This window comes from Agelaius phoeniceus, chromosome 16, assembly GCF_051311805.1.
Source record: "Agelaius phoeniceus isolate bAgePho1 chromosome 16, bAgePho1.hap1, whole genome shotgun sequence".
NCBI classification, from domain to species: Eukaryota; Metazoa; Chordata; class Aves; order Passeriformes; family Icteridae; genus Agelaius; species Agelaius phoeniceus.
This window is the reverse complement of record NC_135280.1, coordinates 14,059,927-14,087,009: the sequence shown is the minus strand read 5'-3', so window position 1 is coordinate 14,087,009 and position 27,083 is coordinate 14,059,927. Positions and strand designations below refer to the sequence as shown.

General features: G+C 52.1%; 3 protein-coding genes across 12 annotated transcripts in view; all 3 read left to right on the top strand.

Annotated features, from left to right (window-relative positions):
• The window catches only part of SLX4 (SLX4 structure-specific endonuclease subunit), a 29,007-nt gene extending 16,802 nt beyond the window's left edge, over positions 1 to 12,205 (top strand). For 6 of the 8 annotated variants that reach the window (XM_077186846.1, XM_077186845.1, XM_077186840.1 and 3 more), the window contains 7 exons: positions 58 to 143; positions 3,073 to 3,219; positions 4,761 to 4,930; positions 5,823 to 8,281; positions 9,123 to 9,225; positions 9,438 to 9,851; positions 10,851 to 12,205. In XM_077186846.1, the coding sequence (XP_077042961.1) occupies positions 58 to 143; positions 3,073 to 3,219; positions 4,761 to 4,930; positions 5,823 to 8,281; positions 9,123 to 9,225; positions 9,438 to 9,851; positions 10,851 to 11,217 (3,746 nt within the window). In that variant the 3' untranslated portion in view covers positions 11,218 to 12,205. The remainder of the gene's footprint in view (positions 1 to 57; positions 144 to 3,072; positions 3,220 to 4,760; positions 4,931 to 5,822; positions 8,282 to 9,122; positions 9,226 to 9,437; positions 9,852 to 10,850) is intronic. The other 2 variants (XM_077186844.1, XM_077186843.1) reach the window with 2 other exon arrangements.
• Positions 12,206 to 12,676: 471 nt separating this feature from the next.
• On the top strand, positions 12,677 to 17,109 carry LOC143695344 (uncharacterized). Of its 2 annotated transcripts, none has more exons than XM_077186849.1 (3): positions 12,677 to 12,951; positions 13,919 to 14,027; positions 16,476 to 17,109. In XM_077186849.1, exons 2-3 carry the CDS (start codon positions 13,940 to 13,942, stop codon positions 17,105 to 17,107), a joined length of 720 nt encoding a protein of 239 aa, XP_077042964.1. In that variant the 5' UTR covers positions 12,677 to 12,951; positions 13,919 to 13,939; the 3' UTR covers positions 17,108 to 17,109. The 2 variants fall into 2 exon arrangements, with proteins under 2 accessions (XP_077042964.1, XP_077042963.1); XM_077186848.1 differs by lacking the exon at positions 12,677 to 12,951 and adding an exon at positions 13,016 to 13,358.
• Positions 17,110 to 17,217: 108 nt separating this feature from the next.
• Positions 17,218 to 26,893, top strand: HMOX2 (heme oxygenase 2). 2 transcript variants are annotated; one of them, XM_077186847.1, is made up of 6 exons: positions 17,218 to 17,414; positions 22,443 to 22,544; positions 24,187 to 24,304; positions 24,536 to 25,027; positions 25,936 to 26,056; positions 26,137 to 26,893. In XM_077186847.1, the coding sequence occupies exons 1-6, from the start codon at positions 17,389 to 17,391 to the stop codon at positions 26,259 to 26,261; spliced, it is 984 nt and encodes a 327-aa protein (XP_077042962.1). In that variant the 5' UTR covers positions 17,218 to 17,388; the 3' UTR covers positions 26,262 to 26,893. The 2 variants fall into 2 exon arrangements, with proteins under 2 accessions (XP_077042962.1, XP_054499963.1); XM_054643988.2 differs by lacking the exon at positions 17,218 to 17,414 and adding an exon at positions 17,894 to 18,086.
• The last annotated feature ends 190 nt before the right edge of the window (positions 26,894 to 27,083 follow it).

Sequence of the window (27,083 nt, the reverse complement as noted above, 5' to 3'; positions counted from 1 at the left end):
CATTCTGTCTCACAGGGAGGTTGTGTGTGATTTGTGATGTGCATTTTCTTCCCTGAGGAGAAGAACTGACTTCCAGTGATCCTCCACTTAGTGGCTTTGTGCCCCCATCCAAGAAGAGCCTCCTCAGGAGCAGCACTAAAAGAGTAAGGATAACCTTTTTTTTTCCACTCTTTATATATTCATCTATAACAATTAAAAACTGTTGCCTTTGTGCAATTCAAAGAAGTGTGGAATATTTCCCATTCCTATCTGTGGAAACAAAGTGGTGCTTAAGGTTCACAGTGACTTGAGATTCCTCATGGGCACAGGTGAGATCAGCACACCTGGGGTATTCCATCCATGCCCATGAGAGCCTGGGGATTTTTCAGTACTTGTCCTACCTGATGAGAGATGATTTAAATGCCAGGAAACAGAAGGCCAGGCTGTGCAGGTCAGGGAGCTGTAGCACTGAGAGTGTTTGGGGTAGGAAGCAGGGATGCAGCTGCAGAATGTTATGCAGTACTCTGCTTTAATGCCCAGGTTATCCAGGAGAAAACTGGCAGCAGCCCAGGAGAGACAGAGCTGCTGCTGCTGCTCCCTCTGGGCTCACACACCCAGCCCTGGCTGGCTCTGAGTGGAGCTCCTTCCTCCCCACACTGTGTCCTGCACTGCAAGGACTGCTTGACTTGTCCTAAATCCTGGCATAAAGGCCTGGTAGATGATGGAATGTTGTGAGGGCCATGGAGGATGAGCAGATTTTGCTGCTAATTGAGCTTTTAAAGGGTTTGGTGTAGAAAACCCTCAGTTGTGGGAACACAGAGGATCTAGTTTGAAAATCTGTGTGTGCTCTATGGTGACTGAGTGAGAAACACAGCCTAGTAAGTCACAGATGATTTTTTTATGTGGTGTTCTGTAGATGTCATCTTGTCCCACATGCGCCAGGGGATGTGTAATTTTCCATGAATGTATAATCAGTTTTATTCAATTGAAGTTTATACAAAATAAAACTAATTCATTTTCTTACCAAGGTCATCCACTTTATCTGATGAAACTTACTATCTTTTGTTTGATAATAAATAATCATGCCCTGAGAGGAAGTACATTTTGGTGCTGGATAAATTTTGGTGCTCTGACAACATACTTTCATATTGTGCTTAAAGGATTAAGATACTTCTAAAAGGAGACAATTCCTTGAGGTGAGAATTGGTATTAAACTTGAGGATCCCAGCTACTTGGTACAGAAACTCTAGATATTCTTTGGGAGTATTAAACAGATTTATCCTTAGCAGGAAAAGGCCTTGTTTTGTTTTTCCATTAAACCAGAGGCCTTTAGCAATACAGAAACTGTTCTCACACTGTTGTTGAAACTCAGTTGCTCCCAGCAAAGCAAGTATGGTCATTTTTTCAGTCTGTTTGTTTCCATTATAGTTTTCCTGAGCCAATGAAGTGTTGTTGAAGAGCTGGATTGCCAGTGGGAGAGATTTGTGCTTTATATGAGCACAAACAGTGTAACCATGTAGAGGAAATGCACTCATTGCATTGGTAGCATGTCCTGTGCTGAAGACCCTTGGTCACATCAGTGGGGTCCAGTCTCAGTGGCCTCCTCAGCAGGAGAGAACGTTCTGGTGTGTTCCCCAGCACAGCTCATACCTGCTCAGAGCTGCCTTCTGGCCAGTTTCTTTGCCTTGTACAGAGAATGGAGCAGCCAGGAGCTTTCTGGCCTTGTTTAATTTCCCTGTTCTTGATTGATAATTTTAGCACCAGCAGGAAAGCTGTTCTGGGCTCACTGCCTGGAACGTCACATCTGGAGCTGTGTTTGCTGGCAGCCCCAGAGCAGCCTCACAGGTATCCCACCTGCCAAAAAGAAGAAAACAAGAGGAGTCAGATTAGTTTCCAGACTGAGTTTCCTGCCTTCCCTTTGGAGATCAGTCCAGAGCACTGCCACAACATGCAGAATGTTCCCTAGCCCACCTCTGAAGGCTGGGAGAAGTGTTCTGGTGTGTGCTGCTAATTCCTGCTGGCTGGAGCAAGTTGAAAGCTTGGCTCTCCACAGCCCAGTGCTAATGTAGAAACCTGCTAAGAAAATGAAGAGCTGTGTTTTTCCAGGTGGAACTGCATGTCCTGCAGATGTTCCCTGGAATAAAACTTGCAGTAGGTTTGAAAAGCACAAGGTCAATGATTAGGGTGTTAACCATAAACTGCTTTTCACGTGCAGTTAGGCAGTTTCTCCCACCCAGCTGTGATCTGAGGGTGTTTCAAACTTCTCTGAAGCACTCCAGAGCTGCAACACCAGGAGAGATCTGAGTCTTCAGGAGATTGCCTGGGAGCAGCTCCAGAGGAGCCGTTCTTGCCATCCTTGCTGTCTTTGGCAGCATACCCCAAGCCTGACCTTACTGTCACCATAACCAGCCACAGGTAACTCAGCCCTCCGCAGAATTCTAGCCAGGAGTTCTGGAATGGTAATAAAAGTTGTGTTTCTTTTTTAAAATGGAGTGGAATTTACAAAAGAGGTTTCAGTAGCACGCTCATAAACTCCTTTGAACTGGATGCTTACATCAGTTTTATTCTGTGGGGGCCCCTTGTTGCAGAGCTGCTCTTCTCAGCTGTCATTAACAGACAGTAAAAAGAGAGAAGAAATTCATTGCCCCTTCCTGAGTCATCCTCTTTCCTCTTATCCTGATTATAGTGAATTGAGTTCAAATCTGTTGAAGTGGAAGTTACAGTTTGCTAAAATTGTGGTGGGAGCAGTAGATCAAGAGGCCAGCTATAGGCTGTGGCTAGACCACAGAGGAAACGTGGGATGAGATCTGAGGGTGATAATGTGCTGTGACACAAGTACAGCAGAATACAACACAACTGCTCTTTCTCCACAATGGGCAGGCTGTGGAAAAGTAGAGGAAAACAAAGCAGGAATGTTTGTTAGACCTGTCTGCTTGTCCTGTGGAAGACCTGAAGTTCATAAAGCTGATGATTGCCCTCAGGAGGCAGAGGTGGTGTGTCCAGGCTGGGCCCACACTGGGTCACTCCCTTCTTATTTTTCTGGGAAAGTGTTTGACATCTAACACCTTTCTTTGTGTTCCTTCTGTGTCCTAGGCCTCTCTCGGGCTGCTGGCTCAAGATTTTGGTGCCATGGTCAACAACCCCCACCTGAGTGATGTGCAGTTCCAGGTGGACAGCGGGGACGTTCTCTACGCTCACCTGTTTGTGCTGTACGCGCGGTGCCCGGCAGCGGCTCAGGCTGTGAGTGCTGCTGCCATCCCTCCTGCTCCTGCTCCTGCTCAGGAGAGCCCAGACTGCCCCACCCCACAGGCAGCCAGTGCCCCAAGCCAGCACACAGCACTGCTGGCCTTAATGGCAGCTGCCTCAGGATCTGCAGTGCTGCTTCAGCTTAGGAAAGCAGAATAGATCCTGACAAGGTGGTGAAACTTTTGGCTACTTAATCCTGTCCAGGGAGGCTATGGGGAGTCAAGGATCCTTGCATTCCACCCATGAGCAATGAAGGATGTGGTGTTGTGAGGTTCTTAGGACGAGGTGAGAGATGAGAATTTGACTTTATGTTTTCAGAAGGTTGATTTATTATTTTATGACATTTTATTAAAAGAAATTATGTACTGTCACTATAGGACACAAAACAACACAAGCACACACACCGCTGCTCTCAAATTGAAGAAAAGGGAACTTTATTTTCTGATTCTAACATTTATAGATTTCCAAAAGAGACAGTGGATTGGAGGGTGAAAGTGCCACCTCTCCAATGACACTGGACAAACTAACAGTCCATCAAATTTCTCTTCTTCTATAAAAGAATGCAAAACAATGAGTTATTTACAGAAAGTGTGTGAGAAAGTTTGCTACAAGAATGTAAACATCAGAAGGCTTAGAAAAATCTTAAAATATCAGGGTGACAATATACTAAAACTATACCAAAGAAAGAGAAAGGATATATCAGAAGGGTAAATAAGAATGATAATGAAAGCTTGTGACTGACTCCTCAGAGTCTGACACAGCTGATGGTGATTGGTCATTAATTAAAAACAATTCACGTGGAACTAATCAAAGATGTACCTGTTGGTAAACGGTCTCCAGACCACATTCCCAAACAATCAGGTTATTATTGTTCACATTTCTTTCTTGAGGCTTCTCAGCTTCTCAGGAGAAAAATCCCTAGCAAAGGGTTTTTCAAAAAATATCATAATAACAGAAGGAACCTTTCAAAGTGCTTCCTGCCCTTGCATTTTTGTCCCTGTGCAAGCACAGACTGCCTTGTCCATCTTGGTGTGTCCTGCCTGTCACCCAGGCTGGGAAGTGTGAGCAGGGAATAGGAAGTTTCTGGGAAGTACTTTAAAATAATCTACACAGAGGTTTTGTCACTCTTGCTTTGGAGGTACCTGCACTGACTGTACTTTTTGCAAGGCTAGTGAGGGAGTTCTTATGCTCCCAGAGCCTGCTCCTGTGCAGCTTCCAAGTAAATTCAAAACAGACCAGATGAAGCTCATACAGAGAGTTGTAGATGGAAATTGGGCTGGGAAGTAATTTGATTGCAAAACTAAGTGGAGAACTCTAAGACCACCTTTTATATATGTGACTAAGGCAAGTAGTTATACAAGTTGACAGCCACAGAGTCATGAAGGACATGGCCTCTTCCACAGGGAGCTCTGCATAACTGCCCCACCTTGGCCTCCTGGTCCTGGGGCTGGGCACAAGGGAAGGGATGGGAGCAAGGATGAATGCAGGTGTTGTGTTGCTTTGTCAGCAAACAGGCTGTGCTTTCCCTGCCCCAGGTGCACAGCGAGGGGCTGCTGGTGGAGGAGGACGGGGCGGCGCCGGCGCGCCGGGCGCTGCTCAGCGATGTGTCCGCACAGGCCGTGGCTGCCTTCCTGCGCTACCTCTACGCTGCTGACACCGACTTCCCTGCTGGGCTGCGGCCCCAGCTGCAGGCCCTGGCTGCCAGGTGTGTACCCTGAGCATCTCTTGGAGCCCCTCAGGCTTTCAGCCACCCAGAACCCAGTTTGAGATCTTCCATTGCAGTTTTAGGGGCTTACAAATTCCATGGGCCTTTGCTACATCTTAAATGGAGCTTGCCTGTAAGGACACCCTGCCCTCAGTTAAAAAACTGTGTGAGAGTTTCTGTGTTCAGTATATGCTCAGCAGATACTGAACATCTTCCAGTTTGAGATCTTCCATTGCAGTTTTAAGGCCTTACAAATTCCATGGGCCTTTGCTACATCTTAAATGGAGCTTGCCTGTAAAGACATCCTGCCCTCAGTTGAAAAACTGTGAGAGTTTCTGTATTCAGTATATGCTCAGCAGACTTGGGCTGAGTTTTGTCTCAGGATGTCTGTTGGCAGGGATGTTGAAGATGATGAGCACAACTTCTGTTATGTGATTCTCACTTCATCTGAACAACACTTGTAGAATGTATTGGATGCTCTGGCTTTGCTGTGTTGTGTCAGCCATGCTCTCAGTCGTGATCCTAGGCGTGCACTAAGAGCTTGAAACAGGAGCAGTTGCTGAGATATGGGTGGACATGGTTGGGGTTTGCCAAATGTATATAGAGAGGTGCCCTGTCACTCAAAAAAGCCAGGAATTTAGCCCCAGCCATTCCATGGGACTTTCCCATTGCCAAGAGGATTTAGTGTATCAGCTTCAAACACAGAAAAGGAAGAATGTGCCTGATACTTACATGTGAGTGACACCTGGAAAAGAGTATTTGGAATTTTAGGAGTAGACTGCAACTCAACATCCTCCTGTAAATTCCTTACAAAGCTCACAAAAGTGATCTGACAGCCAAATGGTGAAGAAATACTGGAGGAAATTCTAATGTTACTATTGTATCCCTGTAGGTTTGGTGTGAGGGAACTGATGGCAGAGTGTGAAGGCAGCACTGGAGAGAGCCCGGTGTCCTCCGGAGTGGATTCAGAAGATGATCTTATCTCTGTGAGGGATGATGAAGATTGTGAGGACAGAGCTGAGAACTTCCAAGACCTCTTGAAGTCAGTGTGGGTGGGTGAAGATGAGGAAGAAGTAGCTATGCTGAGCCCTGAGTGCCAGAAGGAGGATGACAGTGAGGTGGGAGAACAAGAGCTGGAGGAAATCTATGAGTTTGCTGCAACTCAGAGAAAGATGGCTCAGGGTGAAAGAGAGGTGAGCGAGGGAACAGACTGCAGCATCTGCAGTGACACTGAGGCAGTCCAAGGTACAAACCAGGAAACTGAGCAGGAAGAGGTGGAGAGACCTGAATCTGCCTCAGTAAGCAGCAGCCTCAAAGATCTGAGGGATGGCAACGGTGTGGAAAGATCTAAATGTGACTTGTCTGCACAGGAAGAGAAGATGCAGAATATAAATGGGTGCAAGAGCATGAATGATCCACAGACCTCTATTGTGCCTCACCACAGTGAACCTCAGAAATGGGATGGAACTTCCCATGGTGCTAATGAAGGAGGGGCTCTTGGGGGATGTGAGGATGTGAAGGATTCCAGGTCAGCTCAGGTCTCACATGACAAGGCAGATCACTGTGAAGAGCAGATTCCTGGTTTTCAGGGTGATACTGGTATAAATGACAGCTATGAACATTTGTTCTCTGCCTCTCAGGGGTATCACTGTGAACCTTCCCCGGTGAAAGAAGTTACCAAAGAATCAGGAAAGTTCCCTAGTGAAAAACATGTTGGTCTTAATGATTCACTTGTGTTCAGTAAGTCACAAAAAGACTTCTCTCCATGTAAGAATGGATTTTGTAGGAGTCCAACTCCCCAGCCTTATGTGTCCCTTTTTCCTGCTCTTGGCTCTTCACCTGCATCCCCAAAATCAGAGAGAAAGTTTGCCAGGGAACATGTGTCAACACCAAAGCAAAACAAAAAGGAAAAATCATTCCCATCTTATGAAATAGAGTCCCAGAAAGCCAAGGAGCTGGGTGCTGCATCAAAAAATGAGATCACAGTTTCTCCAGCAGAGCTTCCTCACAGTGAATCCAACAAGCACACACATGTCCCAGTGTTGTCATCACCAGGCAGGACTCAGGATGCTGCAGCTCAGGGGATCAAGGAGGGTGATGTTATTGTTTTATCTTCTTCTGATGATGAAATGGAGTTACAAGAAGGCAAGAAGTTGCCAGAGTCTGACTCTGCTCTGAAGGAAATGGAAGTCCCTGGGCACCTGAAGTGTACAGACACGGAACAAGGTCCTGAGATAGCAGAACCTGACCATAACTCATCAGTCCCTGGAGCAGAGCAGGGATCAGCCCAGGTCTCATGTGGCAATACAGACACTGTGTGTGTAAGTGGTGATGTAAAGGTGTCCCTTGAATATCCTCTCAGCAGACAAACAGGTGCTTGTACAGAGATCAAACAGAGTCCAAACCCAAGCCCTGGGAAGAGGCTCAGTAATGAAATGTCTCCAGGCACAGACAGCTCCTGGCTTGTGCCAGGAACACCAGTTCTGAGCAAAAGCAGAAGCTTCTCAACACAGACTCTGGTCACAAGTATTAATTCTTTAAAGGGTCCAGGATCTAAACTCAGCACAAAGAACTTAGCAGCAGGTAATAGTAACCATGAAATGGCTGGAAATGTAATAAAAGTTCATGAAACAACATTGTCAGACAAACATTTGCCTATGGAGGACTTGGCCAGTGGAAGGAGCCTGCCCAGCAGCCCAGCAGCAGAATCCTCTTCCAAGAACCCCCTTCCAGTTTCTCCAGTAGCTCCAGTTCTCCTCTCCCCTGGCCACACCAACAGGGAAGGCAAATGTGCCAATATCTCAGGTTTACCCACACTGGTGCCTCCGTGCCAGGAGCAGCCACAGGAAGATAAAGTCAACATCAGTGTGGTTGAGCTGGAGGACAGTGACAGGGAAGTAAGTCTGCCTTCCCTGGGCAGCAGTGTCCTGCTGTGTGAGGAGCCCCCAATCCCTGTAGATGACTGCTGGCACGTTGGGTATCTGTCCCCAGCCAGAGGTGACAACCATGACTCTGGCCAGGTCAGCCCTGCAAAGAGCAGCATGGCCAGCAGCCCCAGCCCTGGCTCTTGGCAGGAGCAGGGGGAGAGCCCAGCCCAGGTGCAGGGCATTCAGGGCAGCACCCCTGTCCAAGGAAGTCCTGCTGGCAGGAGAGCAGCCTTACCCTGCCCTGAGAAGAGCCCTATTGAGCCATGCTCATCAGTGGGCAGCAGAGCCAGTTACCTGGACTCCAAAATCTGGGATGACTGGAATGGGGAAGAGAAGGAAGATGAACTTCCAGAGATTCTTCCTCTGTCTCAGAGGTTGGCAGCTGCAGCAGGGGCCGGTGGGACAGATCCTGTCAAGACTCCTGGTGAGAGCTTGTATTGATACTGGATTTATTGGGCTAGGTTAAACTGCTTTTATTTTAGTGATTATCTTACCTATGATGCACTTGACACACTGAAAGGGTCTTTGGGCTTTCTGATGCAAAGCAGTTGGCAGGGCCAGGCTAAATGTGGGATTCCTGGAGTGTTTCATTGTCACCAGTCCTTTGGTAGTGGCAGTACTCCTTGCAGAAGCTGTGGGTTCATGGATAGAGAAAAAACAACCAAAGCAGAATAAAACACAGGCCTGCTTGCCAGTGGATTCATGTAACTGATGTTGCAGTATGTAATTAAATAATTATGCCATACTAAATGATTAGTTTAAGGGGTGATTAGAACATGATGTGTGAGCCTGGCTGTGCTTCACAATATCAGTAAACTGGAATCATTAAATCAGTATCTAACTCCAGACCCCAGTAGCTTGATTTGCTCAATTTTTTTATGCATCAAGACTCAATTAGGAAATTTTCTTCCTGGGAGAAGGACCACTGCACAGAATTCAGTAAACATGGTTTTAACTGCTTTCTAAATGTTGCCTGTTCTAACAAAGCCCTGAATGGCCTCATTTTCAGATGTGACATATGTCCCAGTTTAAACTGTTTTCTGATGTAAAGTCAGTGAAAACCAAGTATCCTGATTAAGGGGGGTAAAAAAAGTGCTAACTATTCTATCCAATATGAATCTGAGTAATAACTAAAGCAGCTTATAAGGAAGTATTAAACAATTATTAGATAATAATGGATTTATACCACTAAGAGGAGAAGTTACCAGCCATTTTTAAGTCCTTTCTGTACTGATTCTCATCACAGTAATTTCATTCTGCTGCAGAACCTTCCTGTCAGGAGAACAACAGGTCCCCCAGCACTCCAGTGACACCCATGCCAGCTTATTCCATCATGGAGACCCCGCAGCTGAAGAAGGAGCTGAGCAGGTGAGCATTACCTCCCCCAGGATGGCTCTTTACAAGAGGTCCCTGCTGGCAGGCAGTGGGAAAGAAGGGGAGCCCTGGTGAAGCTCCAGCCAGGGCTTTCTGAGGTCACATCACACTTTTCCAGCTGCACTTCCTGGCCTGAGCCTCTTGCTGAGCTGTGACAATGGAAGGTGCTGTGTTACTGTAACCTAAACTGCCACCTTCTCTCTCAGATTCGGTGTCCGTGCTCTCCCAAAGCGCCAGATGGTGATGAAGCTGAAGGAGATATTCCAGTACACTCATCAGGATGGGGACTCTGACTTTGAGGATGAAATCTCCTATTCCCAGCCCCTGCCCCAGAAGTCCCCGAGGCAGCCCAAGGCAGGCCGGGCTGCAGGCAGGAACCGCGCCGGTGCCCCGAGGGCTGGGGGCAAGAGAAAGCAGCTTGCCAAGGCTGATGGTGCATCCCATGGAGCAGGCTGTGCCATACCCAAGGACAGAACTGAAGTGACACATCACCCAGAAGGAGCCAAAGAGCAGGAAAGGCCATCTGTGTCCCTGGCAGCTGATGGTGAGGAGCTCCCGGCATCCCAGGAGTCGGCACGTTCTTCGCTGGATGGAAGTGACATCTCCTTTGGTTCACAGAGGTGAGGCAGAGAAATCCTACACAAAACACTCAGGAGTGCAGGACAGAGATGAGGTAGGAATGAGGCAAACAGAGGTGACTGTCCCTGTGGCCTGTAGTTGCCCTGCCACCTCCTTGAGTGTGTCACCTGGAGGTCAGCACACTCCTACAAAAGAAACAGGCTTTGGATTTTCAGTCTAATTCCCACTGAGCTATTCTCAGAACATAAAGGGCTGCTTATGAGCAAGGCCCAAATCTGATATGCCTGGTCTGCAGGTCAGTGACATGGAGCACTCCATGCTGCCTGAGAACCTGCAAGCTGGAGTTGGGAGAGGACAGCACAGCACCCCTTGGCAGAGCCTGCCAGGAGGGAAGGGCCAGGAGCCAGAAATTCCATACAGCTCTGGGCTGGGTGAGTTGGACCAGCGCTGTCCTGGCTGGGATGGGAAGTTTGCAGAAGCCCTGCCATGTTCTGCCTCATTCATTTTGTGGGTGCTGGTAGTGCAGGGTCTATGATCCCATAGAGGGAAGTCATAGGGCTTCACCATCAGGCATTTGGGGAGCTGTGACCGTGGTCACAAGGGTTTTCAGGATGAAGAAGAGACAAGAATGTTGACTTTATGATCAGAAGGCTTGATTTATTATTTTATGATATATGTTACATTAAGACTATACTAAAAAGCAATAGAAAGGAAAAGGTTTCTTCAGAAGCTAGCTAAGCTAAGAATAGAAAAGAAAGAATAACAAAGATCTGTGTCTCAGACAGAGAGCAAGAGTCAGCTCTGCCATGAGTGGTCAGTAAATCCAAACGTCCACAGGAGACCAATCACGGGTCTACCTGTTGCATTCCACAGCAGCAGATAACCATTGGTTACTTCTGGTTGCTGAAACTGCAGCTTCTCACAAAGAAAAATCTTAAGAAAGGATTTTTCATGAAAGATGTCTGCGACAGGGAGCTCTGGTCCTGTCCTTGTTGAGCTGTTCTTTCCTTCACCTCTGGTCTGTTTTGTCCTGCTTTTAGTTCCTTTGTGAATGGATTTGAAACCTGTGCTTTTACATCTGAGGAGGAGGAGGAAGAAGAGGAGTTTCCAGCATCTCAAGCAGCAGCTCGGGAAGAGGAGAAGCTGGAGGCAGTCAGGTGCTACATCCGCTCAAACACAGCCCTGTACAACAGGATTCTGTTCTACGAGCCCATCGAGCTGGCTGATCTGCACGCAGAGCTCAAACAGAATGGCATTAAAATCTCCAAGGCAAAGCTGCTGGACTTCCTGGATTCTCAGTGCATCACAACCACCATGGCCAGAGCCCGGAAAGAGCAGGTGCAGAAAAGGAAGGAGAGCAGGAAACAGAGGAGGAGATACCGAGTGAAGCCCGCCCCTACTCGCTGAAACTCCTGCACGTGGATTGCTGCCAAGCTGGAGAGCCCCGTTCCTTCCCAGCTGGTGCTCCGGCAGCCGGCGGTGGGTGGAGCACTGCTGCTCCTGGTGGCCCGACCCCAGGTGACATCCTGGAGAGCTCCCATTGCCACCCTCTGCTCCGATTGCACAAATGCCCCGTGGCTGCCCTGCCTTCAGCACACAGCTCACCTGCAACCTCTTTTCACCCAGTTTGACTCTTGTGCCTTTTCTTTCCGTTTTTCCAATAGATCTTAGGTCCCCCAACTTTTCTTTGCGCTGGTGCTTCCCTCAGTGCCAGAACCCGTTCCCTGGATTTGGGCTGAGAAATGCTTCACCCTTCACGTTCCAGGATTCAATCCACTCTGTCAAGTGCTGCCTGTTTACACTCCTGTGACTTCCATCTTCACTTCTTCAGCACAGTTTGCACTGCTGATTTTTAAGGCAGGGAATGCTGTGGAAATACATAAAAGGCTTTTTTTTTTTCTTGCTTCACTTGGCAATCTCTACTAAAACTCCTAAATATGTGTTTCTGAAATGGCTGCAGAACAGGGCAGGGGTTTGTTCTGTTTGCTTTGTGACATCTCCCACAAGTGCCCCTGATACCCCATGTCATGGGAAAGCCCCCAGCAGAGATGTCTTTAAGAAAACTTTAAGCAGTTTTGAGCACTGGAACTCTTCAGCACTTCTCACAGCTTGAACTAAACCCACCACCTGGATTAGTCCCATTGCCAAACTGGACTGGTCCCAGTTGTAAAGTGTCTGGGACTCCGAGAGAAGTCTTGGACCCTAAATTGTTGTATTTTATATATTGACCTTCATAACAACTTCTGATTCTGTCTGTTCTGGCAGTTCTGAGTGTGCAAAGGCTCACTGAAGAACAGGGCAGATTTCTAGATGTCTTTGTATATGTTGGACATATTTTTTTTTAATACAGAATTTGATTTTGATTTATATTATATACAATAAACAATTTAAATCCTGTCCATTCTCATATGGAACAGTAAACAAACACAGGATTGTATAGAAAACTTGAACTTCATTGAACTAGACTACTCTTCCCATCTTCAGCTAGGGGGTGAGAACATGACTGGGAAGCCTATGCCTAAAAGACCTAAACTTGAACTCTGAAAACTTCAACTGGTGGTGAAGACAACTTGGGGCAACCTATTTTGCTAATGACAAAGGGGTTCCTAACACCTGTGGGCGGGAATGTCCCAGTACCCAGGCTCAGCTGGGCCAACAGATCCACACTTACAGTGCCAGCGTTTCTATATGGAAGGGATAAATCAGAGAGCAGTCCTTCCTGCTGGTTTGCTTTCCATATCGTTCCAGTATAAAATTTCTTCTGGAGGATTTCATGTCAGATGTCTAATGGAACACAAAGTGGCTGGGAGAGGTGATGCAGCCTTTGGCAGAACCATCCCTGTGATTACCCAGGGAAGATGTGGACTCCAAATCCCTGCAAACGTTCAAGGCTGAGCTGGACAGGGCTTGGAGCAACCTGGGATAGTGGAAAGTGTCCCTGCCCATGGCATGGGGTCAGACGGGATGGGTTTTAAGGTCCCGTCCAACCCAAACCGTGTGTGATTGCTAAGAATTCAGATTCATGCCCAAGATCAGCACAATCTCACTGCTCCCTTCACAACACTTTCCAGACTTGGGCAGCTCCAGCCCCTGAAAGTGCCCAGATTGGGCACCGATGTCCTGGAAGGACATGGAGCCCAGGTACGGATCTCCAGAGTTCTGCTCTGGTGTCATCTGGAAATGTTCCTCCCTCAGAAGGCGCTGGCTGCCATCGCTGTCTGGTTCCTTGAGCCTCTGCACTGGAGGCTCCGTGTTCCCCGGGGCGGGCATTCCCTTCCCGCCTGAAGCCGGGCTGAGGGAAACCCCGGGCGGCCGTGGCGGCTCGGCCGGCACACGGGGAAAGGCTCGGGACGGAGCGGGCAGCGGGTGACGGGTCCCGAGCCCTCAGGGGGGCCAAGCCCGCCGCCACCTCAGCCCTGTCACCACCTCAGCCCCGCCGCCGCCATCCCGGGCCCCTTCACAGCCCGCGGGGCCGCCATTGGCCACCGTTGGCCGTCACGTGACCGCGCCTCAGCGGCCGCGGAGCCGCCGAGCGGAGCCGAGCGCGGGTGAGGGACCGGGACGGGGACACGGCGGGGCTGGATCGGGGACAGCTCCGGGACCGGGACCGGGACCGGGACACGGCGGGGCTGGATCGGGGACAGCTCCGGGACCGGGACACGGCGGGGCTGGATCGGGGACAGCTCCGGGACCGGGATGGGGACACGGCGGGGCTGGATCGAGGACAGCTCAGGGACCGGGACACGGCGGGGCTGGATCGGGGACAGCTCCGGGACCGGGACACGGCGGGGCCGGGACGGGGACAGCTGAGGGACCGGGACCGGGATACGGCGGGGCTGGATGGGGAACAGCTGCGGGAGCGGGACGGGGGACACGGCGGGACCGGGACAGCTGCGGGACCGGGATGGGGGACACGGCGGGACTGGATCGGGGACATCACAGGGTTGGGACGGGACCCTCGGTGGGACCAGGACCGGTCCCCGGCCCCCCCAGCCCCGCGGGTCCGCAGCGGTTCCGGGGCTCTGCTGCACCCCCGCAGAGCCAGCCCCTGCTCGGTCGGGTGAATCCCGGCCCGTCTGACCGGCCCCCTATCTTACCCCCGGAGCAGATCCCCTGAAAGCAGCTGGAGATGATCTCCCACATGGATCAGAAGGAGGAACTGTGGTTCTCCCACCTCTGCGCCTACCGAGGGAAGTCCGAGAGCAGCCCTTGTGCAGGTAAGGGGATGGTACAGCCATACAATCACTGAGGTTGGGAAAAACTCACTAAGATCGTGGAGTCTGACCGTTAACCCAGCACATCTGTGAACCTGTTGGTGAGAAAAACTGCTCCAGGATTCCCATACCCTACCAGCATGCATAGGATTGGTGATACCAGGATGGACCACTGTCCTCCCACTGGTCCCTAGCAGCAGCCAGTGCTGGGTCCCACAGAAGGCACAGGCAGTGCCTGGTGTGTTCCTGGATGCTCTCCCAGGCCCTGGCACTCTGTGACTCCAGAAACTACTGAAGCAGACATGCAATGTCTCAGTATCTCACAGCTCTCTCTGTATTTTCTTGCTGTCTGAAGTTATGCATGTTTTATCATCCGTGACAGCTTGCAGCCAGTAGTTCCACAGCCTATTCAGCTGCTTTCTGAGTTGCTGCCTTCTTTAGTTTGCTTTGAAGCTGCCTTCTAATAGCTCACTTCATGTCAGTTGTTCTTAACTCAGAGCAGATGGTGCAGGAGGGATCCCCACCCACTCCATGGGCCACTTGTGGTTTCGTAGTCCTCTGCAATACCCCTGTCAGCTGCACCCTTTATCCCCAATGCAGAAGCTGTTCTGTGCCTTTTATTATTCATGTCATGCTCTGTATCTCCCTCAGCTCTACTGGAATTTCTCTGAAATGGAGGATCCATCCCTGCCCTTGCACACAGTCAGGCTGTGGGGTTTGAGCTGCAAGGGCACAATTACATTCTCTTTATTCTCTGATTTTCCCTGAAAATCATGAACATTTGATGAGCTGTTTTGTCTGCCTGGGAGCTGCAGTTTTTGTCCACCTGCTCCAAGGGGCTATTCCAGAATGATGTCAAGAACATCCTAGGCCCATCCATGGAGGGGCCCTCTATAGCAGCTCCTGGTATAGAGGCTGTTCCCCTCTGCACTTCTCTGTTTACCTGCAGTGCATGTCCCCTGTCACCTGGTTGGGCAGCATCAGCAGGCTCTGACACAGTTCATAGTCAGCCTTTGTGTCTGAATAGCAGAATCATAAACACCTCCCTTTGCCTTCCTCCCCACCTCATGAAGGTCATTCATCCCACAGCAGCTGAGTTTCCTTACCAGGTTTGGTGAAGGGTGAATGTCTTTGAGAATGCCTTTGGACTCCAGAGCTTCCTTCTGCTAGAATTGGTGCCATCTCTGAAGAACTCAAGGTGGATTCTCTTGAGAAAGAGATCCAAGGGTACATTTAAGGTTTTTTCCCAATGTCTGCACTTAGTCTGCTTGCCTGGAGCTTGGCTCAGATTGTAGCACTGGCACTCTTGGGCGCATCAGAGGCTTGAGATCAACCCAAATTGCATGGGCTGAGGAAGAACCACACTCTCCCTTGCTTGCTTATTAATTTTTTTGCCAGTTCAGCCTTATACTTCCAGTATGAATTCCTGAGCATTGTGAACTTATTCTCCTCTCACCTAAAACACTTCCAGTGAGGTTCTGTCATCGTGATTTTGATCAAACCCTTTACAGGCACCATCAAACATCAACCCCTTTACAGTTGCTCCACAGAGCAACTTCCCAAGCTCCACTGTCTGCTCAGTAAGTCTGACCCACAGGGCAAGGGCTCCAGGCTGGGCTGCCAGCAATGTCCTTATCCTGTCTCTGCATGTCCCTCTTTTCCTCCAGATCCCACCTGGATGGAGTAGCTGCAGACACATGGCTGTCAAAATTCCACTTTCTGTTGCTCTCATGGAACAATTTGAAGGAAAACTATATCAAGTGTCAGTGCCACACCAAGCTACTGTAAAAGGCATCTCAGGAGTCACTGTGAAATCACACTGTGGTGTTTTCTTACACTGCCCAGAAAGAGGAAGATCAGATGTGATCTTAGATCATCTGGGCTGTAATTCTGGACTCTCCTTTCTTAGTTCTGCAGTGCCTCTCCTGCTCCAAGACAGCACTTTCTCATCCCAGTTCTGTGTGCTCTCCCATGCATCCATGGGAGCACAAAGTTGCCTTTCCTCTGCCTCTGTCTGGCATAAGCCATGTTTGAGGTGTCTGATTTCATCCCTTAGGGCCTCTGCAGCACCAGCAGCAGCAGATCAGGGATGCTGCCTTTGTTCTGCTGAGTAGGACAGTTCTTTGTGGCACTTCCATGACTCTCAATTCAGCTTTTAATAACTTTTCAGACATCCTAGAAGAGCAGCCATCCTTCCCATTCAAGCACTAAACTTTTACCTCTACTATGCCAATAATTTCAGTGGATTCAGGTTCTGTCAGAGCATACAGGGCTGTTCCTAGGGTTTGTTCCTGTGAACACACTGAGAAATCCACTGGGTAGTTTGAAGGGAAGTATCACACCTTTCTGTAAGAGTCAATCTTGTGAATCTTTAGAATTTGATCCCTCTTGATTTCCCCTCTTTAAAGTTTCCTGTCTGTGACTTCTATCTAGATTCTCATTTTATTGCAGCTGAAGATGGGATTGTGAGCAAAAAAGAGAAGAATCCCCACCAAGGCATCCCTGGGCCAGCAGAGCTGGAGGTTTCACTCTCAGGTCTCTCCAAGGAGAACAATTCCCAGAGTCCTGCACAGGACCCAGTCATCCCATGGAGCTCAGGAAGGGCTCAGAGGCCTCTGGAGAAGAGGCAAAGCCGAGTGATGCTGCGTGGGAAAAGTTTCAGGAAGCTGCCAGATGTCATCCAGCAGAGAAATTCCTCTGTGGGGAGGCCGATGGTATGTGGGGACTGCGGGAAGAGCTTCCGTGTGAGTTCCAACCTCGTCCAGCACCGGAGGATCCACACTGGAGAGAAACTCTTCCCGTGCACCGAGTGTGGGGAGCGTTTCCGGCAGCTCTCCCATCTGACCCAGCACCAGAGGATGCACTCGGGGCAGAGACCCTGCGAGTGCTCCGAGTGCGGGAAGAGCTTCCTGTGGCGGCCGGCCCTGCTGCGGCACCGGCGGGTGCACAGCGGGGAGCGGCCGTACGCCTGTACCGACTGCGGGCACAGCTTCGGGCAGAGCGCCCGCCTCAGCCAGCACCGCCGCACCCACAACGGGGACCGGCCCCACCGCTGTACCGACTGCGGGAGGGGCTTCGCGTGAGCTCCGCGCTCCTGCGGCACCGGCACCTCCACAGCGCCGGGCAGCCCTAAGCTCGGATCCCCCCGGTCCCGGTGTCTCCGTTCGCTCCACTGACTGCCTGCTCACGGAGCAGAAGGCTCTTTGTTTGATGACAACGAGTCCTAAAGGAGAGAAATGCAAATGGGGGAGAGCCAGTGCGAGGAGCTCCTCCCTGGAGAGGAGCGGGGACACGGCAGGGGCAGTCGGTGGTGTTCGGAGGGAAAACTCTTGGGAGAGAAAGGACGTGCTTTGAAAAGGCTGGAATGTGCTTCGTGTATTTCAGAGGAAGGTAAATGACTCTGTGCCCACATGTGGACAATTAATAGACTGAAGCACACTGACCATCTTAGAGCCTGCAACACTCGCTCAAGAAAAGCTCCTGATGTGTGTTCAGAGGCGCTGAGCTCCCTCACGCAGCCCACGGTTTGGAGCCGCAGCCCAAAGAAGCCCAAGGCCTGGTGCCCTGGGGCCGTGCGCTGGCTATCCCTATGTCCCCGCGGCCCTGCAGGGGCTGTGGGACGGCAGCTGCGCTGGGTGCCGTTGCTGCAGCCGCCAATAAAGCCGCCGGTACCGCAGCGCTGACGCCGTTCCCTTCTTGGCCGCTCTTTCCGTTTGCCAGGACGCGGCGCCACTTGCGCATGCGCGCATTTGCTCTCCAGCCGCCCTTCAGGGGCGGGGCCGTCCAGGTGAGCGTGGGGGCGGGGTCAGGGGCACCACGTGACTCCCCGCCTACCTCCCACCCATCGGCGGCTTCTGCGCGTGCGCAGTTCCGCGCCCCGCCCGCCTCCGGAGCGGGGGGGGTCCTCGCGCGGCGCCTCGGCCGCCTTCGCCAATCGCGGGCGCGTGCCGTGCGCGGCTCCTGATTGGCCGCGCGGACCCCCCCGGGGCCATAAAGCCGGGCCGGCGGCGCGGGGCCTTTGTCTGTCCCTGCCGGGACCCGAGGGCGGCGTCTGCAGCAGCGGTGAGTGCGCGGTGCGTCCCCATGGCAACGCGGCCGGGCCCGCGGGCCGAGCCCTCCCCGGGGCTCACACGGCCCCGGGCCGGCCCCTTCCCCCGGGGCTCACTCGGCGGGGCTCTGCCCGCTCCCGGCGGCGGGTGGGCCGGGAAGCCCCCCGGGCCTCCTCAGCGCCGTACTTCCGCGCCGCTGTCCGCCGGGGCCCGCGGCTGGCGCGGCCGACGTGACCGTCCTGACGCGGCCGGGCCACTCGGGCCCACAGCTCCCGCCCGCGAACCGTGTGCCCGGGCGGGGCCGGGCCGTCCGCAGCCCTCCCTGCTCCTGCCGTGTGTCCCCAGGAGCGAGCGAGCGCCTGCCCAGCGGCCGGCGGCGTGTGCCAGCCCCGGGCCCTCAGAGCCCCGCCGTGACTCTGCACGGCCGCTCGGGAGCGGGAGCTGGGGGATCGGAGCCCTGCGCTGCCCGTGGCCATGGGGCCGCTTGGCTTTCCTCGGCCCCGCAGCGCTCAGAGAAGCGCTTGGAGAGCGAAGGCCTCCTGCTATTCCTCCTTTTCCATTATTGGCCATTGTCCTGTTCAGGCCTCAGCACCCACACACAGCACTGCAGTGCACATAGCAGCCCCAAGTGCCTGTCACTGCCCCTGCTTGGCTGTCCCGGGCACACCTGGCAGCCGACATGACCGACATGACCGCTAGGGCAGGCACTGGCTGGCTCTCTCTCAACAAAGGCTGTTTGGTATAACTGTGTGTGTCTGATACAATGTTTTCTTTCTTAGCCCATATCCAGCCCTGACTTATCCCTTGTCTGTTCCTATAGCCAGGGTGAGAAAATAATGATGGGCTGACACAAGTGCCACCACCACAGGGCAGCACTGGACAAGGTCTTTGAGGTCACCAGGAGCTTCCTTTGATCAGTTTGTTGAGGTGCTGAGCTGCAGCTCTAGAAGACAAAAGTAGCGTTTGTGTGGGCATTGCTAGAAGTATCTGGGACTTGAATTTAGGCTAAATTTAGGCTGTGTCCAGGTGAAATCTTCAATTTACCTGGGATCAGATAATGTGGTAATTCAGTCTATGAGGTTCCATTTCCAGCAGCAGCCAGTGCCAAATCCCTCACCAGAAGGAGATGGAGATGACAATCTCTCCTGCTGGGATTGCCAGGTAACCTCTGGGACGATTCTTCAAGCCTCTAGGCCTGGGGTTCTGAGGTTTATTTCCACTGCAAGGTCCAACCACCCTGAGCTCTGTGTGTGGGGAAATGCCTTGAAGCTGCATGCAAATTCAACAGCAGATATGAACTCTGTACTGCCTGTGAGTTACCAAACTTCTCCCAGAGTGCCCAAGCAAATCTGGGGCTTCCAGTGCTCTTTCCCTGCAGCAGCAGTGTCTTCTTCCTTCAAAAGGCTTGGGATTCTTTGGATTAAATGTTTTCCTACCCTGAGAAGAACAGTTGTGCATCTGGGGTGTGCAGCTTGGTGAGGAGATGTGTGTGGGGACAAACTGTACTCATCTAGATGAGGTGGAGGTGTTTTCTCAGGGGGTTTGAACACTGTCATTAGGAAAGAAACGTTTGGAATGCTGGGGTGTCTTGTACCAAACCTCCTCCCCACTCTCCAGCCCTGCTATCCCAATGGTGGCTGCTGGATTGCTCCAGGCAGGCTGTGTCTGGGCACTGGAAGGTGCCCTGAACATCAGCCAGGTCCTGGATGAGCAGAGTTCCTTGCAGCAAATGAAATGGCATTCCAGCCTCTGCAGAGGAGGTGGCACTGCCTGAGCCTCCCCCTTGGCCTGTGGGATGTGCCCCCTTTCAGAGAAACAGGGCTGTGACCACAAAGTGGGGCTTGCAGTTGCCAGTTTTTGAGTAAAGGCACCAGTGTGTGGAGGTGTGAGAGCAGTGAGGGCCTTTCCTGCCAGCTCTCAGTGCCCCAGCACAGGGGAGGATGGGCTCTGTGCTGACTTGTCCTGTTGGGATGTGTCTGTGCTAGAGACTGTATCAGGAGAGAGCTCAGCTTCCACATCTTCCTGCACGAGTTCTGCCCTCACCTGGGGCTACAGGGACTGGTGTAGGCACTGCCATGGAGATTAACTTGTGAGCCTGAACCCTGCAAAACATGCCAGGGGAAACACGAGTCTGACAATGCACCAAGGCCTTCAGTGACTTTGGACATGGTACCCCCTGCTCCCAGCAGCAGCCTGTGCTCCTGGGACAGTGACTCCCCATGCCCATGAGCTGTGCTTCTGCAGCAGCAGTGACAGGGCTGGGGGGAGGCTGCTGAGCCCCCCCTGGGTGCCCTGTGTGAACAGGAGAGTGCTCAGGCTGTGCCACTGGAGGCTCTGGTGAGTGTGATGTTATCAGGGCCATCTTTGGGGAACCTTGAGCCATGGCTGCTGTTAACCACTGATTTTGAGGCCTGGACTGGTGTGTTCCTTTGGGCTGGATTTGCTGTCAGCCTTCAGGCTTCTCCCAAGGGATGAGTGTGGCTCAGGTGCTCTGTAGCTCTGCTCTCAGCAGTGCCTGTTTCAGGCATGTGGAGACAGCACACCTCCCCTCCAGGACTCTGGCTTTCTGGGAATATAAGATAAATTGGAACTAGTTTGTCTAGTTTCATTTTGGAATCTGCATCTCCTGGGAAGGTCCTGGGCTGCCATGAGCAGGGCAGGCAGGGTGTCACAGAGCTGGTGACATTGGCAGGTGACAAATGCACTGTTCCTCCTGTGCCCAGGCTCCTGGCTGAGCTCAGCTGGCTCGTTTGCCTTGGTGCTTTTTCCCCCTGCCCACAGTGGGCATTTCCCACTCTGAAGCTGGGTGAGGAGTGAGGGTGGGTCCCTGGCTTGAGCTGCCTGGTGAGTGATCACACACACAGCACCTGGGCTGGTTTCTGGCCTGACCTTTATCCTAGGCTGGGGAGGGGGGGTGACACTAGGGCTGCCATCCCTTGTGACCCTGAATGACTTCTGTCCCAGCCCTGGGCTCCTGGCATCCCAAAACAATCCCCTTGGTCAGCCTCCCCCTGGGGAAGCCTCTCTCCCAGGAAAGGATTCTGTGATCACAGGGGAGCCTTGGGCTGCACCTGATGATGGGGCTCAGCCCTGGCTCCTGGTTGGAGTGTGAAGGGCACTGAGAAACAGGGCTGTGAAACAGGGCTGAAGGCTTTGTTGGCCTCTTTCACAATCCTTTCCTTGGTGTTCTTGTCCAAGTCCAGAGCATTCATTCTTGCTCTGTAAAGCTGCTTGAACTGCTGTGAAGTAGGGCTTAGAAATGTGGGGTGAGGAACTGGAGAGAATGAATTTCTAACTGGTGTGCTCATGTGAGCTGCTGTGCCAGTGCTGAGCAGCTGCTTGTTGGCTCTGCCAGTCCCCTGCTGGGGCTGAGCAGGGAATCCATGGGTGCAGCCCAGCAAGGGGGGCTGAACTGAAGTGGGGAGCACGAGGATGGTTCCCTTGGTGGGTGTTTTCTCATCAGCTCCTTGCTCCTCTCCAAGGCTGCCTGGAAGCTGCTGGTGCTGTTGCTCTGCACAAAGCTGATTACAGCTCCATTTTATAAATGAGGGGCCTGGATTTCTGTGCCCAGCCAATGTAATCCAGGTGTGTCGTGTTCCTGCTCCTGGGTAAAGCTTGTGCATCCTGTTACATCCAAGGAGATTTTATTTCCTTTTGCAAATGAGGAGGAGGAACCCAGTTACTTATGGGATTTGAAGTGAATTCTGCCAGGCAGGAGAGGAGGGTGTGAGTGGGAGCAGGAGCTGTCTGCAGCTCACTCTGCTTGGAGAGTGGCCCAGGAAAGGCAGAGCAGTGAAATCTGCCCCTGCTTTGGAATTTCCTCTTCCCCTATTCTGTCACAGGGAATGTTCTTGTTTCCCCTGGGAGCTGCCTGACTTCAGAGCTCAGCTGGCCTAATTCACCACTGCTTTCTCCAGGGAAGCTTTGTACTTGCACATGAGGCTTGTTCTTCCTCTTGAGTGAAGGGGAGAGGGGCTTCCCTTTCCAGTTACTCTGCTCAGTGTGACACTGGGGGAAATATTTGGTAGCACCAGGGGAAGGCAGCCTGCTCACAGGTCCAGTGCAGGTTGCCACCACAGAGCTCTCATCTTCAGCCAGGAGCCATCCTGAAGGGGGAAATGGAGTGCAGGCTGCTGTGTTCAATGCTTTGTGAACTGGGTGTCAGTGCTGAGGTTCACCTGAACTGAACAGGCAAATCTGCATCCTTGGAAGTGCCTGGTGGGAGGTGGAAACAGCCAGAGGCTGCTGCTCACTGCCCTGCCTGGTGGGGCTGCTCAGAGAACTCCTGGTTGGACTGTTCAGCCTTTCACACCCATCCCTTTGCTAAGGCAGCTTCCCCTGACAGCCCCTCTCTGCTTTTGCTTTTCAGACTGGTCCCAGCAGTGGCCACAATGCCATCAGCCCAGGAGAGCCCAGAGGGGGGAGAGGAGGACATTTTGCACTATGAGGAAATAGAAGATGATGCTGTCAGGTGAGTTCTGACACACAATGGCACAGCCTTGGGCAAGGCAAGAGATCTTCCAGGTAAAGGAGTGATCCCTCTCATCTGAAGAAGTGGGGGACCACAATAGGTGATTAATTAAATACATGTGCTATGACATCTTTAATCAAACTGTACTGTAAGGGTGGAAGGGATGGGAAAGAGGGACCTGGCAGGGCTGACAACAAACACTTGACTGTGAAAGTCACATTTCAGAAACACTCTTGACTGTTTGGCAGCTGTGTTTGTGTCTTCCTGGCCAAGGGGAGCCAGTTTTCCATGGCTTGCTGGGCAGGCTTCTTGTTTTGAAAACTGACTCTAGGGGTGAACTCTGCTCTGGTGAGCTCTTGCCTTTGCAGAATACCCAGGCCTAGGCAAGGACATTTTCTAGGAGGTTACTTTAAAAAACAAATTCACACACATGTTCTAAAAGCCAAGGCTTCAGACTTGGAAAACAGGAAGGGTGACTAGGGTGCTTTCTAGAAGATTCAGACAGGCTGGTTGATTTCTGTGACTTGACAGGCTCAGCTTCATGAGAAGTGAATGTTTGCTGGCTCTGCTGGCACACTCAGTGGGTCTGGAGTGTTCAGAGCCTCTCTCAGAGCTAACATGAGTGTGCTAGCTGGAGCAAAGTAGTGATAAAACTGTGGGGTGCACTTTGGCAAGATTTGAGTGTGTGTTGATACTGTACCAGTGTCCTGATGCTGTACCTGAAGGTGGCTGGAGCCAGAGGGGGCTGGGCTCTCCTCCCAGGGAACCACTGACAGAATGAGAGGACACAGCCTTGAGCTGCACCAGGGGAAGTTTGAGGTGGACATCAGGAAAAAAATTCTTCACTGAAAGAGTGATTGGGCACTGGAATTGTCTGCCCAGGGAGGTGCTGGGGTCTCTGTCCCTGGATGTGTTTAGGAACAGCCTGGACGTGGCACTCAGTGCTGTGGTTCAGGTGATGAGGAGGTGTTAGGTCATAGGTTGGACTTGATGATCTCAAAGGTCTTTTTCAGGCCAGTTCATTCTGTGATTCTGTGTCCAGGTAGGTGCAGTGCCTGGGGCCTAAAATCATAGATTTTAATGTTTTGGGTCTTTTTTAAAACAAGACACCATGTGGAAAATTGAAAAACCAGTGTAATGCAGGAGAAATAAACTTTTTAAGGGTGTTTTTGCCCTGCTTTGCCATTCAGCTCTCATCTCTTCACCAACAGTTGATATCCAAGTTGGGAAAGCTGGGGGGCCTACCTGAGCCTTTTCTGTTCTCCAGCAGAAGGTACCAGCAAGGCCCCCATGCCCTTTAGCCTGCCCTGATGCTCCCCATAAGCTCAAGGCTTCCTTGTGTGGTGTTGCTGGGCTCACATGGATGAGAAGCAGAAGTTAAGGTGCAGGGATCAGCAGGTCCTTGGCAGTTGCTTCAGCATCCTGGGCCAGAGCCCCTGGTAGCCCCCCTGGAGGAGCAGCTGTGCTTGGCACAGGGGCTGCTTCCTCCAGCAGGTGCCAGCTCAGCCTGCAGGGTGGCCTGAGGGTCCCACCTTGTGCCTTCTCCAAACTGGGATGGTGGATGCTGGGGGATCCCTCCAGACACAGCAGGGACAAACCGTGTGAGGCTGTGGGGTGGAAGGAGCTCTGTGTTTGCCTGCAGCCCCATGGACCTTTCAGAGCTGCTGAAGGAGGGGACGAAGGAATCGCACGACCGCGCCGAAAACACTCAGTTTGTCAAGGACTTCCTCAAGGGCCGCATCAAGAAGGAGCTCTTCAAGGTGGGTGTGGCTCTGCTCCCCAGCTCTTTGGTGCAGACTCCAAGGCAGAGCCCCACAGCCCTGGGGGTGCTGTGGTGGTGGTGGGCAGAGCAGAGCCTTGGCTCCTTCAAGCAGTGCCTGCCTGGTACAGGCTCTCCAGGCTGGTTCTGTGCCAGGCCTGGGGTTTGCTCTTGAGATGAATTCTGCCCATCTAGTGAGCAGCTTCTCACATGAGCTGTGTTCTGTCTGTAGCTGGCCACCGTGGCCCTTTACTTCACCTACTCTGCTCTGGAAGAGGAGATGGATCACAACAAGGACAACCCCCTCTTTGCTCCTCTGTATTTCCCTGTGGAGCTCCACCGGAGAGAAGCTTTGGCCAAAGACCTCAAATATTTTTATGGGGAAGACTGGAAAGAAAAGATCCAGTGTTCAGAGGCAACTCAGCAGTATGTGGACAGAATCCATCATGTGGGACAACACGAGCCAGAGCTGCTGGTGGCTCATGCTTACACACGCTACATGGGGGACCTCTCAGGTGGCCAGGTGCTGAAGAAGGTAGCCCAGAGGGCCCTGAAGTTGCCCAGTACTGAGGAAGGGATCCAGTTCTACGTGTTTGACAACATTTCCAACGCACAGCAGTTCAAGCAGCTTTACAGAGCAAGAATGAATGCTCTGGACTTGGACAAGAACACCAAGGAAAGGATTGTGGAAGAGGCCAACAAAGCCTTCAGATTTAACATGCAGGTACTAAACAAAGCCCTTGATCTGTATGTGTAGGTGCTGCAGCTTTTAGGTCTGGCCCAGGTTAATTCAGTCACACCACTCACCCAGTCAGTGTGAGTGAGACCACCACAGCCCCTCCTTGAGGGGTTGGGGTTCTAGTTGAACTAGTTTTCTCTAGCTTCAGGCAGGAATTCCTCCCATGCTCCACCACCACAGCCAAATGCTTTGATTAAGACAAAATTAATGATTTGAAGATTCCCACAAGCTGTGTGGCTGTGAATCAGTGAGGGGTGCAGAGCTCTTGTGCCAAGACAGCCTCAAACAGTTTGAGTGTGCTGCACCACCCTGGTGACAATTCATCTCCTGTCTCAGGTCTGACTTGTTGCCCATGGTCAGAAATGTCTGGAGCTTCCTGTCCCTCCCATAGCATTTGCCTCTCATCAAACCTGACTGAGCTGCTGCTTGCCCCAGGGGAGGAACACAGATTTAGCTACTGGATGGAAGTTTTAATCTTGTGCTTGTAGCAGGTCAGTGTGATTTAAACTGGCCAGAAACATGGTGAGGTGTGGTTGGCTCCCTTGTCAGGATCCTTATGGAATCCCATGGCAGTGAGAGAGGCTGCCTGAGCACTGCAGGAGCTGGGATCCTCCAGGGCTCTGCAGCAGGGAGGGGAGAGCCTGTTGCCCCACACTCCCACCCACAGCAGGGTGGTGCTGCCTCGCTCCTGGCTCTGACTGAATGCTCTTGGGATGGGCTGTGCCTTCCTGGAGCTGCAGCGTGTGCCAGGTGTCACCCCAGCTGTGCAGTGGATGCCCAAAAAGGCAGCTGGGGACGGGGAAACAGGAGTGGTGCTCCCCAGATGACTGCAGGGATCTGGCTGAGAGCTGCCTGGCTCTGCCTGCTCACGTGCTCACTGTGGCCACTTGCAGGTGTTTGATGAGCTGGACAAGGTGGGCAGGTCACTGGGAGAAGAAGCCCAAGATGGAGGCGTTCCAGTCCACGATGGAAAGGGAGACATCCGCAAGTGCCCGTACTATGCAGACAAACTGGGTAGGTGGTGCCAACGCGGGGGCTGCCGTGGCTGTGTGGCACAGAGGGACAGTGCTAACGGTGCTTTCTGTGTCCTGCAGGCACAGCAAGCCCCAGCTGCCCCTTCCATGCTGCTGTGGGCCTGGCCAGGCAGCCCCTGGTGCAGCTGGTGCTGGCAGCCTGCATGGCCGTGGCAGCGGGAGCTGCAGCCTGGTACATCCTGTGACGGGCACAGTCGGGTGTGGCTCTGCCTGGGGGCAAGGGCAGAGATGGGCCCTGCCTGCTTTCCAACCCTTCCCTTGCTGCTGGTGAGTTGGCTGCAGAGTGGAGTAAGGAAATAAACAGGAATCCTGAGGGACTGTCCAGGCCTCCTTGCACACCTCTTTAGCTGAATATTGCACAGGACTCGTCAGTGCCAGGGGGTGAGGACTCCACTGCAGCACTGCCCTGCCCAGGCTGGGCTTTTTAAGGCTAGAGATGTCCTGTCCTGTCCTGGCAAAGGCTTCACATGCTTGGCTTTTCATCTCCATCCCTGAAGCAGTGTCTGGAGGGGGTTTCCTGCCCTGGGTTGCATCTGCAGAATGTGTCATCAGCCTTTCAAACAACGAGCACTTGCTTTCCTACCCTGAGAAGCTGAGGCTGTGCCATGGGGCTGTTAGCTCAGAGAAGTCTCCTGTTTGGTGCAATGTCTGAGGAACCAAGTCTGACTCCTGTTGGAAGGAGCTCCCTGGGGATGGGGGCAGGACCATGGTGGGGTATGGAGGTGACAGATCTGTACTGTGCAACTTCGGGGTTGAGGGTTGGTTGTTGGTTATTTCTCCTGAAGCCTTGACTGGAATAAAAAGTTGCAATGCCATAGCTGGAGGAAGTCAAAAGCACATCATTGTGAGAATGGAGAGGCTGGGGACTGAGGGGGGGAAAGGGAGTGCAGTCCCACCCTGTTTCACTTGTCTCTGACTCATGCAGTCCCTGAGAAACTCCTGCCCTGGCACCCCACTGTCCCTGCTGTTTTCCCTGGGGTTTCCATGTGGGGAGGATCATTGCCCTG